Raw genomic sequence first — 14,082 nt, 5'->3', positions numbered from 1 at the left:
GTCAACAAAGGCGCGTTCCATTTCTACGCCATGTACATATACACACGTGCACTCTGTCCCTACGAACGTATTAAATTTCAAACAATTTTCCTTCCACCGTAGTACGAGGAATATACTTGCCTTGTCAATTACGGTTAATGAGATCGACGCTTCCGATTAGTTTAACGAACAGAACGTCATCTATCTTTTTTTTTTTGTCGGGAAAATATGTGAAATGTGAAAAGAAAAATAAAACGAAATATACAAACGAATATAATAAGCATGATCAATAATACGCCATTCAGACGCTTTCCATCACATTCTCGCAGTATTTTCCTCGATAATTAGCCAGAATAGAATCAGGATGTATTTGATATATCCAGCGTGTAATATTTGTTTCGTCGTTCGTGTTCGAAATGATACGTAAATATGAATAATCCCGGCGTAATGAGGCAAAACTATTTACATCATTATGATCTGTCAATGAAATGCCATTAAACTCTGTAATTAATACAGCAAACAACGTCACTTGCCCAAGCTTCGCGAGTAAAAAAATGGCACAAACAATTTCACATTGATTTGCCATTTACATTTCAGATACGATCTGATGATCGGCGTTGTCCGATCGGAGGCGTATTTCGCTTTAACGGCGGATGACGCGCAGTACGGGATCGAGGCTGACAGAAGAACAAAAATTCTACGCGAGTTCGTACGTAACACGTACACGTATCATCAAGCAGAGATCTTGGCGACGATAATCAACGAGTATACCGACTGGGAACGACCTGTTCAACATCCAGTGAACATAAAGTGAGCGCAAAGATTAAGCTATGTCTTCTCTCGCAAGCAATTTCTAGCAAACTTCAAATACTCCTGTAAAACGCAACTTGCATCATTCTCAATGCACGTGATCTTAGCCGATCCGTTCGAATTTTTACTTTGCTTGTTTCCCAAACTCCTGTTTTCGTGTCACGGCTGAATGGCCAGTATATTTTCCTTTTTGTGTTCCAGGGACGAAACCTTGGAAGCTTTAGGAGATGCCAACACCGTGGCACCGGCTACGAGAACAGCAGACCTTCACAGTCAATCCCATCGAAACTCTTACCTGTACGTGTTCGATTATCAGACAAAGTTCGGCGATTATCCTCAGGTACGTTTACAACGATTCAGCTTTGCTAACAAAACGTGCAAGCGAGTTAAAAAGTTCTTGGAAGTAACGGTAACCGTGATAGGAGGGCCGAAATGATCCATAATGCAATCAGGGAGGCAGTCATTAACCCACATCTCGTATATTTTATTACTAACGATGATACATTACGCCATTTCTTCGCATATTCACCGTGCCTTCTCGTTCATTCAAATTTAAATCCCATTCTTCAGGCCGCGCATCCGTTTCCACCGTGACGTTTCGTAGTTTAGTGGCGCAAAATGAAAGGCGCCTTCCATTGCCGAAGTACGAAACGCGAAATTAGAAAAATTGCGTTTCGCGTGGCAAACGGAATCGTTGGTCGATAAATCGTGTTTATAGAGGATCGATCAAACTGGTTCTTTCGATGAAAATTCTGTTTCGTTAAGTCGAACGTTCCTCGGCGCTGCTCATCTCGCGCATTTGCGTAGAAAATATTCTACGGTAAATTAATGGAAGAGCAACGAACAAGAGTACAAGATTATACCTGATAAACGTGTTAATTTATAATTTGAGAAGCAACGGAGACACGTTCCAAGGCTTTGCATTGTATTTTGAAACGGCGAATACCACGAATTTTCCCTTTGTAATGGTGGTTTTGTGTTTCTCGAGGAGAGTTCGTTCATTATCGTAAGCATAAGCTCGAATATTGTAAACGAGGTAAAATGTATTCTTCTGTTTAAATTGGGCAATACTTTCCCGATATATTTCTTCGCGTTGACGAACGTCGTAAAATCACAGCAAGACAAACGAAGTCCCAGCCTTTTTATTTCACGCGAGAACAAACCAACACGCTCTGCTGCAAACATCTGAAATAAAAGAAAAACTAGAAACTAAAAGCGAAAATAAATGAATAACGTCGTCGCCAAATTGATTCAACGAAAATATAAATATAACGTCGAAGAAATTCCTATGAAATATTTTAACATCGTTAAAACCTTTGTCGTGTAAAATTATTCAGTTAGAAAATTCACCGTGGAAATTAACAATATCTTTTTGGAAGTTTTTACGAAGCCAGATAATACGCTCCTTCTCAATAAAGCGAAATAGGTCGTTAAAATTAACTTGGCCCAGCATTTCTACGTTTCGTGGCGTTCCAAAGCTTCTACATTTTTTACGCCACGCAGATAGTTATTTCTCGAACTTGTCTAATTACGAAAATAATTTCTCATTACATTATTCGTACCAGGATTCATTATCGAAGCCGTAAATCGTTGTTTCTTGCTCACGGGAAGATAATCGTTAGTCGGCAGCTCGATATTCCACGTCGAAAACGAAAAAGAGAAAAAAGAATTTCGAGAGAGCGAATCAAGGAGAATTTGTGGTAACTTCCTGTAGAGTTGGCTGTATTTACGCGTCTACGATACCACGAGATGTACGTTTTCAACAAAACTGGGGACACAGAGGAAATTTTTCGCGCAGTCGTTCGCTAGTTTCACGGTTATTTTCCACCTAATTACTTCATTTCGTTGATAAAACGTCGCACCGGAGGATGGCACAGAGAATTTTCGACACCGCGCAACTAAATTTTTTGTTCCACTTCTATTCTACAAACTTGAAGAATACGCGATATAAATACAGCAAGTGTACAACCCCAACGGGAAAAGTTTTTCCACCGTATACGCTTCCACGTTGCTTGATATAACGTTCGAAGAAAAATGTAGCAAGTGATGATAACAGGTGGAGAAAAAACGATAACAACGGTGGAAGAAGTTGTACCGCTGCGCGTTGGAACTACGGGAAACTTTGGATTTCGAAAAATGTTTCATTTCGACGTACAAAAATTGAAATAACTATGCGAAATGAAAATTTCATGTTTGATAACAATTACTTTTTCCCGGCTATTGAAATTAGAATTATTAGAAAGAGTATAATTCCACAAATTTTCATAAAAAGCTGACCGCCACTCCACTAGAGATAAAAGGTTACCGTGGCTGAGTGAGCAAAGTGCTTGCCAGAAAATTGACTCGAGTTCGAAACCTCATGGTACTATCCCGATATTTCCTCGAAAATGTTCACGTTTTATAGTTTGTTGTACCTGAAGGATTTTTCTATTTAGAAAAAATGTTCTCACATTATTTTCTCTGTTCTAGAAAATCATAGAACGTTAATAAACTTGCATAGAGAGGTATTCGATCGTTCTGCAAATCCTGACGCATTAGCTGTATCTAATTTCTGAAACTTGTATCCCTTCCACCGCCTGCGGCTGTAGGAAAGTGAACGAAGAACAGTTTGAAACTGCGGCAGATGAATTTCCCGAGTACGATTATATTATTACCGCATGCACGTGTACATTACGCGGTATATCTTGGACGCGTCGCTTCGCGCAGGAAGCGGATACGTGCGAAGGGAAATTGTAAAATTACGGGAGTGCAGCGACGCGCGAGATCGGTTGTGTGTCACGTTAGAACTCCGGTGTTTCCGGTCGTAGTTTCGGTTCGCCGCGGATATACTCGGTTATCATCAACGCCGCCCGATAACGTTACCGATAATTTCCTGAACAATTACGGAGACGACAAGGGGAGGGGGCGGCGGTGGTCGTTATTTAAATGGAATTGAAAAAGGAAACGGGCGCGGTTCGATATGGTCGACGTTAATTGCGGAGAAACCGTACAACGCTCAGTAATGAAATTAATTTCGAAGCGATGTCGCAGAATTTCGAAGAACACTGGAGTGGAACGAGTGGAGGGAGGGAATGACTTCCGGAAAAGCGGAGGAAAAGCTGGGTAACAGTGGGAAAATTACTTTGTCTAATATTATGATATAACGCGCATACGCTACGGTTGGAAAAAGCTTGATAAATATATGTAAATACGTGAGTCTTCTAAATGGAGGCAGCGCGCAAGTAGAAAAAGTGCGTATTGGTCGGACGAGCCAGTTCCGCACGAACTGACGAAAGGAAAAATTTGTAATATACGATACGAATAAGTGGATGCCGTTAAACGAAATTTCGAGACACGTGGTCCGTGTATATAAATGTAACATAGAGATGTTTCACGTAAAATCGGCCGCAGAAAATCGAAATCCAATGGAAGGATGTAGCCGTTATTTATAACGATAATCGAAATGACAGATCCCATGGCATCGCGGGATTTGTTCCAATAAATGAGAAAGAGAACGAGAGAATTACAACCGAGAAAAGATTAATATTCAACGAACCCGCTTCAAAACCCGATAGAATTCCAAGAATTGGTAAAACGAAATGCTCATCGATCGGCTTGCGTGATATTATACATCCTCGTGGAACGTACCTTCAAACAAAGGTTTGATTAATCAAAATCAAGAAGCTGGTAAGATCTTACGAAATTGAAGTTGCAAATAAAATAGCTTTCCGAAACCTTCAATTTATCTTTTCTATTCGAGCTAAACCTTTTCGAAAGCTACGACGATCCAAGGGGTTTTAAAAGTCTTGGGAACGATTTCCCTTCAGCCGTTGCGAAAAATTCCTGTTACTCGTGTGTCGAGTTTGCAAAGTAAGGCTGTGTACGCGTCACCGTCAAAGTGGAACTGTGTAAAGACAGAGTGGCAACGGAATTTAGATCAAACTTCCGTTTGCCAATTACGCGTGTATACAGACGCCTTAAAGGGGCCCGGTAATTGAGGGGAAACATGCTGAAAAATTCGAAGGTCCGCGTTCGAAATACATACGAAGACTACGCGGTCTTATTAACGACAGCGTTGGAGGATGAGGATGTCGAAGAGGAGGATCGACTATCGATACCTATTACTGGAAATATCATTACCAGGACAAGTTAATTTCATATTTTATAATATTTGCCCTTTGGAACATCATATTAAACGGTCGAAGAAATGGAAAAAACTACCAAGTTTCGTAAAGGCTTCGAGCTATTTTAAATGGGGTACGTTGAGCCATCAAGGAGAACTTTGACGTTTCGCCTCCATGGAAAGATTATTCTATAAGACTAAAGAGGTTAAAAAAGGGAAGCAGAAAATTACGAATCGAGGTAGAGGAAAGGAATGAAAATCAAAGACGGTCGAGTGGACGTATTTAAAGTTCTTAAAAATTTGTCGATCATTCTCGCTCGAAACATTTTGCCGGATCGTTGATGCTGGACTTCCACAAAAGAGTGCTTTGAAGGATCGTTTTTAAAGATCGATCGATCGATCGAGAAAAGTTGGAAACTAGAGAGAAGAAAAAAAAAAGAAAGAAGAAAAGAGACAGTTGATTATTAATGTTGAAATTGAACTCGTTAATAGATTTCCATAACGAATAATTAATAAATTCGACGCTGATACGTCGAACAATTTGCATTTATAATTCGCGATTCACCGAGTTATCGTCCGAGTAATCGGCGAAAATTGCGAAAACGGCAGGCAATCCTGCGCTTCGTCCGGCCATTGATTTTAGATTCGCCGACCAAACATCATTAAATATTTCACTCGCGAATATTAATAGAAATTAGAAGGATTTCGTTAACCAGCGCTGAAACTGAAATTAACTTCCGCCAAGGAAACAAATTTTTACTTCGCAGAAACACTGCTGAAAGTTACTGAATTTAAAGGAGACGGCGTTTCCACCGCCGAGAATTCGGTTACCCTGCAAAGTGAAACTTTCATCGGTGAAAATGTTTAAAAAATGAGGAAGGTAACAGGTAGTGTAACAAGAACGATAAAGTTCATTATCGTAAGGAACAGCGGTATAACGCGAGATATACGTTAATTAGAAAAAAGTGAACAAATCTTCTAGATTAGTCGGAATTTTAATTGAATCGTAGCACATGTCGATGCAAACGTAATCCTTTTACTCGCACGAACGCGATCTGACACTTTGGCAAAATTCGAATTTCCATCATTAATTTCATCGTTGTTTTAGACTGTTGGTGAATATCAGATTAGGTATACCATTATCCGGAATAAATTCAGGCGATATCAACTTTTAATTTGAATCTTTCATATAAAACAAAAATATAGCAAAAGCGTTAAAATTGAGATTATAAAGATTTCTGAAGCTTCGCCGAATAAAACTCCCAATAAAATCCTTTTATACGCGGACAAAAAGAGCCAGCGAAACATTACAGAAAGCAAAAGCTTTATCAGGGAGACGATGATTCTTCGGAAATTGCTTTTACTCGAACGATCGCCGACCGTTAAGTGGAACAAACTTTTTACTATGAGATAAAAGAGCCGAAGAACGGGAAAAAAGCACGCGAAACGTGCAAAACCGTCGCGTTATAAGGAGGAGGACATCAAAGGCAACTAGCATCGTGGGTTTAAATTTAAATTTAGATCATCGATTGTGCATCGTTCAATCGTTTATGCAGTAACCATACAGAAGAGCATTAACGCCTCCTGATATAATCGTATAAATAATCGTAGCATCGAAAGAAACGTTTGCCTCTCTTCGTTTCATCATGCGCTTCGTACCATAAATCAAATTTCCAGCATTTAAAGTGAAGTTTATACGAAAATACGTGTGAGAACTGTGACCAGTAATCGCAAATAAAAACAAGAAAAGCTGTAGTTATCGTCTTTTTGTTCTTCGTAATAATGTCACGATATTCTCCACGTTCTGCTTTTGTCGTCAGGTCGGAAGATTCGCCAGAAAATTGCAAATTCGGTAACGATGTCGATTGCAACCGGGGAAGAAGGGTGGCGGTATTCTCATGCAAAACGAGAAGGTAGAGAACAGCAAATGAAAGGGTTAGCAAGAAATGCAGGCTGCGTATTAGGGGCTGGAGCATGGAAAATTTACAGAAGAACTAATACCATCGACGTAGCATGTAGAAAGAAAGTCTGGCATTCTCGAACCAGCGGAGAAGAAAGGAAAGGAAATAAGCGGCATGGAAAAATGTCTATTATAAAAATTCCAGTCTTTCCTCGTAGAAGACGCGAGAAACTATTCCCGGAAGCTCCGGCCGAGTTCTCGAATAGACAATACAAACGCTTTCTGCCGTTCGTTTTCGTGGCAGCGCGCTCGTCGAGCGCAGCAGTGTCCAGCGTGGCAGAGAGTCGGACGTATCGATTACACCTGGACGAGGGAAGCAAAGAAAGGAGCTGAACGAACGAAGGAGATTCTCCGACTGTGCGAAAGGATACGAGATTCGTGGAAACGGAAGTGGAGAGCGTGGATGAAGAGAAAGGGCAGCGGGTCAGAAAAGCTAAAGAATAAAATTCAATCCGGTAAAACTCGTTGAGGGAGGTAAACAATGGCGATTCGTAATTAAAACGGACGAAAAAATACAGAGTAGCGGCCGGTGATGAAAGCGACAGAGCAAATAGAGGCAGTCGGTGTTTCGGGGCATAATTAACGGGGCAGCCGACCCGTAAAAACACGGAAAGAAAAGGAATGTAAAATTGTATAATGACATAGGACGAGGTTGCGAGGAAGAAGAATTTCTGGAAGAAGAAAAACAACATCGTCGCGTAACTAACCTGATAATGACTCGCGTACTTAAAGATCGTGGAAAGGATAGGAAAACTAGCGGGAAGGATAGAGGACATCGAAGAAGAGGCACAAGATCCGATCTGTCTTTGCGGATTGTCAGATCGACGAAATCGTGTGCGTACTTGTTTGCCAAACTATTCGCTGAAAGATCTCAAGATCTTTTCACTGTAAGGGCAAAAGTTCATCCAACAGTTTCACGGGAGTGACGGCGAAGTTACAGAGTTAGTCGAGCAGCTACTACGACGAGAGATTCCTTGATTGATATCCGTAATACGGTGGCAAAGTTTCGATCTTTGGAACCATTGGTACTCTCAGGAAGAATCTTTGATTGAATGTAGATTATAAAGATAGTATCAACCATAACTTGATAGTGTTTGCCAACTCTTTTGTGCAAGAACATAACGCAGAGAGCCGTTTCGTCAGAAAATTGAAAATAAGCTGAGGCAACGGATTCAGTGAAGTGCAACGAACTACATGATTTTCAAAAGGCAACAAAGTCTTACGCCGCGAATCGATAAGGAAAATATTAGGAAGGAAACGGAGGCGCTACAAAAGATGCAGAAGGTCTCCATTACTCCGGCAAGCTCAAAGGGAATTTTCTAACCTGGAAGTTTCGATCTCGACCAAACGAATCGTCTTTATTTCCTCTCTTTCGAACTTCTCGACCCAAAAATCCATTCGATCGAGAGAAAATCATCGTTGGGGATGCAGGAAACACCCGCCGTTTCGTTTGCAAATCGAATATTCGACGTTGCTCGTAAGAGTAGATCGTTTAATACCTTTGACCGCATTAAAAGCGCTTTATCGGTTACACTTTGCAGGAATGATCGCGAATTTTTTTAAACAAACGCCACGTTTATTTCACGTTTCTCCATATACTCGCGCGTTGCTGCTCCTATTTTCAACATGTTAGTAAATTTTCCCTCGCAGTCTCAAAGGAGAAAAGGATATTTATGCGGCAAACGACCTATGCAGAATTAAGTCCGGAAGCAGTGAAGGATTTATCGCGTGCACCATGTTTCTACTTTATGACGATAGTCTTCTTTCTGTGTGTTTTTTTCAACATGCCACCTCATATTCTCTCTTAGAGTAAAATTAAACGCATATTACAATTCTGTGTCAAAAAATAGTAAAATTTATCCAGTAGAAAAGCTATTTGTAATTATAAAATTGCGCGAATCTTATAAAATAGCAGCGAACAAAGTCCAAAACAATTTTCCAACGAACCATAGTCGATGAATAAATAGAAGATTGCGAATTATCGATTTTTGTGGGAAACAAAGAGATGGAAAATAGGAGACGTCTCTTTTCCTCTGGAACGAATGATCGAACGAAAGGTTTCCAAAGGGCAGCAATTGCTTTCTCCATGGTCAAGTCGAACAACTAAGAGGTCAGAGTAATCTCGAAACCGGGATAGTCGAGCACATATAATGGCGTGCTCATTCCGTTCTTTCCTCCTCTCAATAGCTAGAAAATCCTTTCTCCATTTAAAATACGGTCGACATCCTACGTCGTTAAAATGCCATCAATACTTAGGGACAGACTTGCATTGCGAGCGTGACTTGTTTATTCTATAAACCAAAAAAAAAGAATCTTTAATTTTCCTTGGTCGATTCATGCCGCATTATGGGAGGAGAATGATCTTTATTCGCGGAAATTCGACGATCTTTCAATTTTAAACGGAAAAAGGAGGGAGTTTGACGAATATTTTATTCGCAGAGACCAGGCTGCATCCACGGCGAGGACCTACCATATTTTTTCGGAGCACCCTTGGTAGGTGGTTTATCCCATTGGCCCAAGAACTACACAAGGCCAGAGATCACTCTGTCCGAGAGCGTGATACTCTATCTGACGAACTTCGCACGCACCGGGTGAGTCGTGAAATAGTAATTTCGCAGCATTAACCTCGGCGGTCTCGATTGTCCAAACGAGAAATTAACGATCGTCCTGTGCATACGCTGACAGAAATCCGAACGAGGGAACGCCGGACGTTGGACCGTTGAGACCCGAGAGAACAAAGTTGAAGAACATCGATTGGATCGCTTACGAAACGGTGCACAAGAAGTACCTGAGCATAGGTGAGGCTGAAATTGAGTTTGCCTAAACTTTTCAGTCGATCGTCAGTCGTAAAGTATCTCCAACGAAAGTAGAAGGGTTTTTATTTTAATTAGAAAAAGTTCCATTTAAGTTCCAGTACCATTTATGCATGACTGTAACCACGATTTCCAATACCACGAATCTGGTAGTTTGAATTTTCCATCGCGTTTAACCATCAAGGACCCGAGTTATCGCGACAAGATGGTTCGAAATTGCGAGAAAATCCGCGTTGCACGAACCGGTGTTTCGGAAAGTGTTCGATTCCCACGGATTCTAATTCCCCTCGTAATCTCAGCTCGCTAGAGTTTCCAATTAGCCTCAGTTTTCACAATTCTACGTCAGCACGAACCTCGAGACTTACAAGGCATTAATCGCTTAGAGACGGAGTAAAGGTTATTCGTTAAGGAGATTCTCGGAAAACTGAAACGAATGGGAAAAAACGTTTTGAAGTATGTTGTTCCCTGCATTCGAGGAAATCCCTGCGTCTCGTTTCGAGATGGAACCGAGAAACTATTATTTAATCCTATTATTCTGTGAATCGTGTATAATGAACGTAGTCTTGCAGGGCCGCCACGCATCTCGTACGTGTAACTAAGAGGATCAGCGAAAATTTATTTGCATAATTCTCGTCTTCATCGTGGGACGAGAAGAAGAGTTTGTCAGGAACGGACAGGGCTCACCACTTTACCGTTTAACGTTCCTATCTTCGGATCGCGTTGCGACTTTGAAATAGAACGCCATTGTGAGAATGAACTCACCCCTCAACTGGCTCCGATTTGCACCGTTTCTTTGCTTCTATCCATCGTTTTCGAAAAAAAAATAAATAAAGAAAAACGGCGGCAGATGAAAGGAACGTGAAAGAAAAATGTAACTTCAAATACCGAGTTGCTCTTTACTGGATGTATGGAAAATTCGTCCCTTTGTTGGACTCTATTTTTGATCAAAATCAACTTGTAACATTTCATCGTGACTTTACGAAAGTCGACGAGAGGCTTCCGCGTGTCGCATTAGTCTTTGACTCTGATCTCTCTCGAACGCGTTCCGCTAAAACGAGAGAGGCAAAAAGGGATGGAAAATCGTCAGGCCGAGCAGAACACATCGTTGGCGCAGGAAAGTTCGCTCGGTAGGGCGCAGTCTGGCTCGAACAGTGCCATAGCGCAGCCGCAAGTAGAAAAGCCGGCGCATAGTCAGCCTAAGGGGTTGATGTCTAACTCTCTATGGCCCTATGACCGTCGCCGAGTGCTGGAGCTTTGAGGCGTACTGACTAACGAAGCAGCCTTCTCTATGAGATTACCACGCGACAATAATTAATTACCCTGCTGTTAATGTGGAAAGGTTCCGCTGAAAAGGCGGCTTTTCGAGGTTATTGCGCGAGTAGGTTGTACGCAGTTGCTCGCTCGTTTTCTCTAAAAAGTGACGTTCTCTTTCTCCGTCTGAGAACCTACCAGTACCACTACTTTCCTTCGCTTTCGTTGACCTGGCTGAGACTTCATCCATGTTTCCAGAGATCAAGTCGAAGCTGAAGAACCACTACAGAGCGCACAGACTGTCGTTTTGGCTGAACCTTGTGCCTGACCTCCATAAGCCTGGCTCCGACGATGTTCCTAGATCGCATCATCTGCTTGACACTGAACAGGTACGTTCAACTCTATTTCCTTCTAGTTGGACGTTGACCCTGAATAAATTTCTGCAAGTTTTTAACAACAGACGGCCCTTCCTCTACTTTGAAGCGACCTCCAGCTGTCCACAGCATTTTTTATACACATTTATTTATTACAGGTGCCACCCAGATTCATCCAGAGGATACCAACGACGACACGGATGACTACGGTGGAGGTAACGCTCGCGGAGAGGACGCAAAACGTCTCGACAGCGATACCAAGCGAGCTAGCCTTCGAAGATTCGACCACCCAACCGGAAGATGGGTTCGCAGCTTACTCCACAGCCCTCAGCGCAACCATAGCGATTGGCTGTAGCATATTGGTCCTTAATGTTCTAATTTTCGCGGGTGTATGCTATCAGCGCGATAAGAGCAACCAACATAATTGCACAAAAAAACGTCAGGAGAATGGACAAATGCCTAACAACATTTGCGGAGATCTGGACACGAAGAGTGTCGAAAGGCACCATATTCAACATATTCCGCCACCAGAGTTTGCAGATTTGCAGAACAATAGCTGTCACGTACCGATGCCACCTCCACCGCCGAAGAACACAAAACCGGGAAAGCCAGGACAGAATCTTATCATCAGTCCTAATCAACTTCAACAGGAAAGTATGGCGATGACTGGCACCGGGACGCTGAAGAAGGGTCACAATCATCAGCAACAGGTAATGGACGAGCTGAGAGTTTGACTCCACGAGCACCTCGTGAATGTAGCCGAACAGCTACGAACGACTGATAGTCACGTAAAGTTTAATTTGCACCGTACGCTCGTGCATTTGAAAGCACAGAATGGAAAGGGACTGTTAGCGTTTTAAGGAAACGTTCTGAAACCTTGTCGTGAATCTGTTGACAGTTCTGGAGAAACTGAAGAAGATAGGTGCATCGAATTTATTGCAACACTGGGTTTCTCCATGTACGAGATCTGTCAAATCTGTCAGGCGTCAAAACGTCGATCATATTTCTTTATAATTGACAGAAGTAATGTTAATTCGCGACAATGCAAAGAACGAACGTTCGACTGTGCTTGTTGCTGACAAACTTATCCAAATCCCTTCGGTGAAATCGCTCACGAACGTAAAATCTCGTGAGTCTGACTCCTTGTCCTTTTCTACTTACTCCGGTAAAACAAAGAGAAAGAAGAAAACCTTGCGACCAACTGCCGAAAAATCGTATAGTCTTCGATATATAATTAACGATGTCTAAGTAGAATCTTTGATCCTCGAGGAAACATTGGAACCGTTTCTCGACGATGGCTCAATCGTTCTCCCAGAAAGATTATTTCTCGAATCTTTTGTAACTCTTCACGGTCCAAAGAATTTTTTCTTCTTTCTGATCGAGGAATTGAACATTATCGAAGAATTCTGTTGAACAAAAACTAAAAGTATCTAATGAAAACCGCGAGGAGGTAAGCATTCTGTTTCTAAACAACGTTCACTTCGATATCAGGCAGAAAGAATGCACGTACGAGTCAGACTGGCTTATTTATACATCTATTCTTTCGACAAATGGTAGATTCTCGGCCAGATTTGCGATTCAGTGACTCGTGCGTTCGATTCCTTCTTCGTAGAATTAGAATTTCGAATAAGATCCATTTGCATCATCGACGACATTTCCAGCAGTCTATGAAACTTCCATTCTTTTCTGAAATTAAATTAGTCGAAGTACTTTCCACTGTCCCACGAGAGAAAGAAACAGAGCCTCGGAATCGATCGTTCGATTATCCACGCTCTGTCACTGCCACGGTGAACGAGCTCATCTGGTGAAATTCAAAAAGCTGGAAGTAGTGTCGATCGGCCTAGATGCTCAATAAAAAGTTACAAAACAAAAGGAACAAATAAACATAAAAAGAAATGGCCACCGATGACACGATGCAATTGAGATCTCGAATAGAGCGGCGTCATAAGAGGGTTCTTTTTTTACAAACGTAAAAAACAGGAAGAAACGAGATCGTCTTATGATAGATGATTTATCGTTAAAACTATACAACAGCATACTGCCAAACAGTTGAAAGCGATACTTTTAACTTGGGATGCGAGTCAATACGAAGTGTCGATAATGCTACAATAGTGATCGCCTCAAAACGAAAAATCGTCGATCGTATGTACAGTCGCGATTCGAAAAAGAAAAATCGGGAAACGAGTGGTTTTTGGTCCAATTTTTTTTTTTTAGATCGTGGCTACGTCAAACATTCTAACGAAGCGTGGACGTACTGTATGAAAACAGAATGGGTTTAGACTGTAAATAATAATTAATTTAACTTAGTGGTTTGTCAAGTCGTTTGTGGCAAGAATTTTGTGGTGTATGAAACGACGAAGAAACGAGGAAACCGATTGTAATTGCACTTGTGTCGAGTAACAAGATGGTGTGTCAGCGTAGAAGCACTGGACGTAATTTTAAATTTGTATATAATTGACATTACAATAAACTGTGTAAACAATTACAATTAGCTACGGTACACTTCATGTTTTCCTTTAACGAAATTATTTGCCTGCTATTGATTGCTACGGTAAATACGAGAAACCTTTTACTACGAACCCCCAAAAATCATTTATCTTCGCAAAAATGCATATCTGAAGATTGATTAAAAACAGACACATAGAGAATAACAAATCGGAGCAATATTTATTGGAAAGCTATCCATAAAAGTGATCAGAAAAAAAAAATAAATATTTCAAAAAAAAATATTTCCATAGGAACGCACAGTCCATCAGTACTTCTATTTATGAAACGGAAATTCGAATAATGAAA

General features: G+C 41.2%; 1 protein-coding gene across 1 annotated transcript in view; it reads left to right on the top strand.

The window, feature by feature from the left end:
- LOC122571107 (neuroligin-4, X-linked) overlaps positions 1 to 13,780 on the top strand; it is a 220,859-nt gene extending 207,079 nt beyond the window's left edge. The window contains exons 6-11 of the mRNA XM_043734403.1: positions 577 to 789; positions 991 to 1,129; positions 9,291 to 9,442; positions 9,537 to 9,649; positions 11,174 to 11,304; positions 11,448 to 13,780. Coding sequence (XP_043590338.1) covers positions 577 to 789; positions 991 to 1,129; positions 9,291 to 9,442; positions 9,537 to 9,649; positions 11,174 to 11,304; positions 11,448 to 12,023 — 1,324 coding nt within the window. The 3' untranslated portion in view covers positions 12,024 to 13,780. The remainder of the gene's footprint in view (positions 1 to 576; positions 790 to 990; positions 1,130 to 9,290; positions 9,443 to 9,536; positions 9,650 to 11,173; positions 11,305 to 11,447) is intronic.
- Positions 13,781 to 14,082: the final 302 nt, after the last annotated feature.

The sequence above is a fragment of the Bombus pyrosoma genome, linkage group LG9, assembly GCF_014825855.1.
Source record: "Bombus pyrosoma isolate SC7728 linkage group LG9, ASM1482585v1, whole genome shotgun sequence".
NCBI lineage: Eukaryota > Metazoa > Arthropoda > Insecta > Hymenoptera > Apidae > Bombus > Bombus pyrosoma.
The sequence above is the reverse complement of the archived record's forward strand: the minus strand, read 5'-3'. Positions and strand labels throughout refer to the sequence as shown.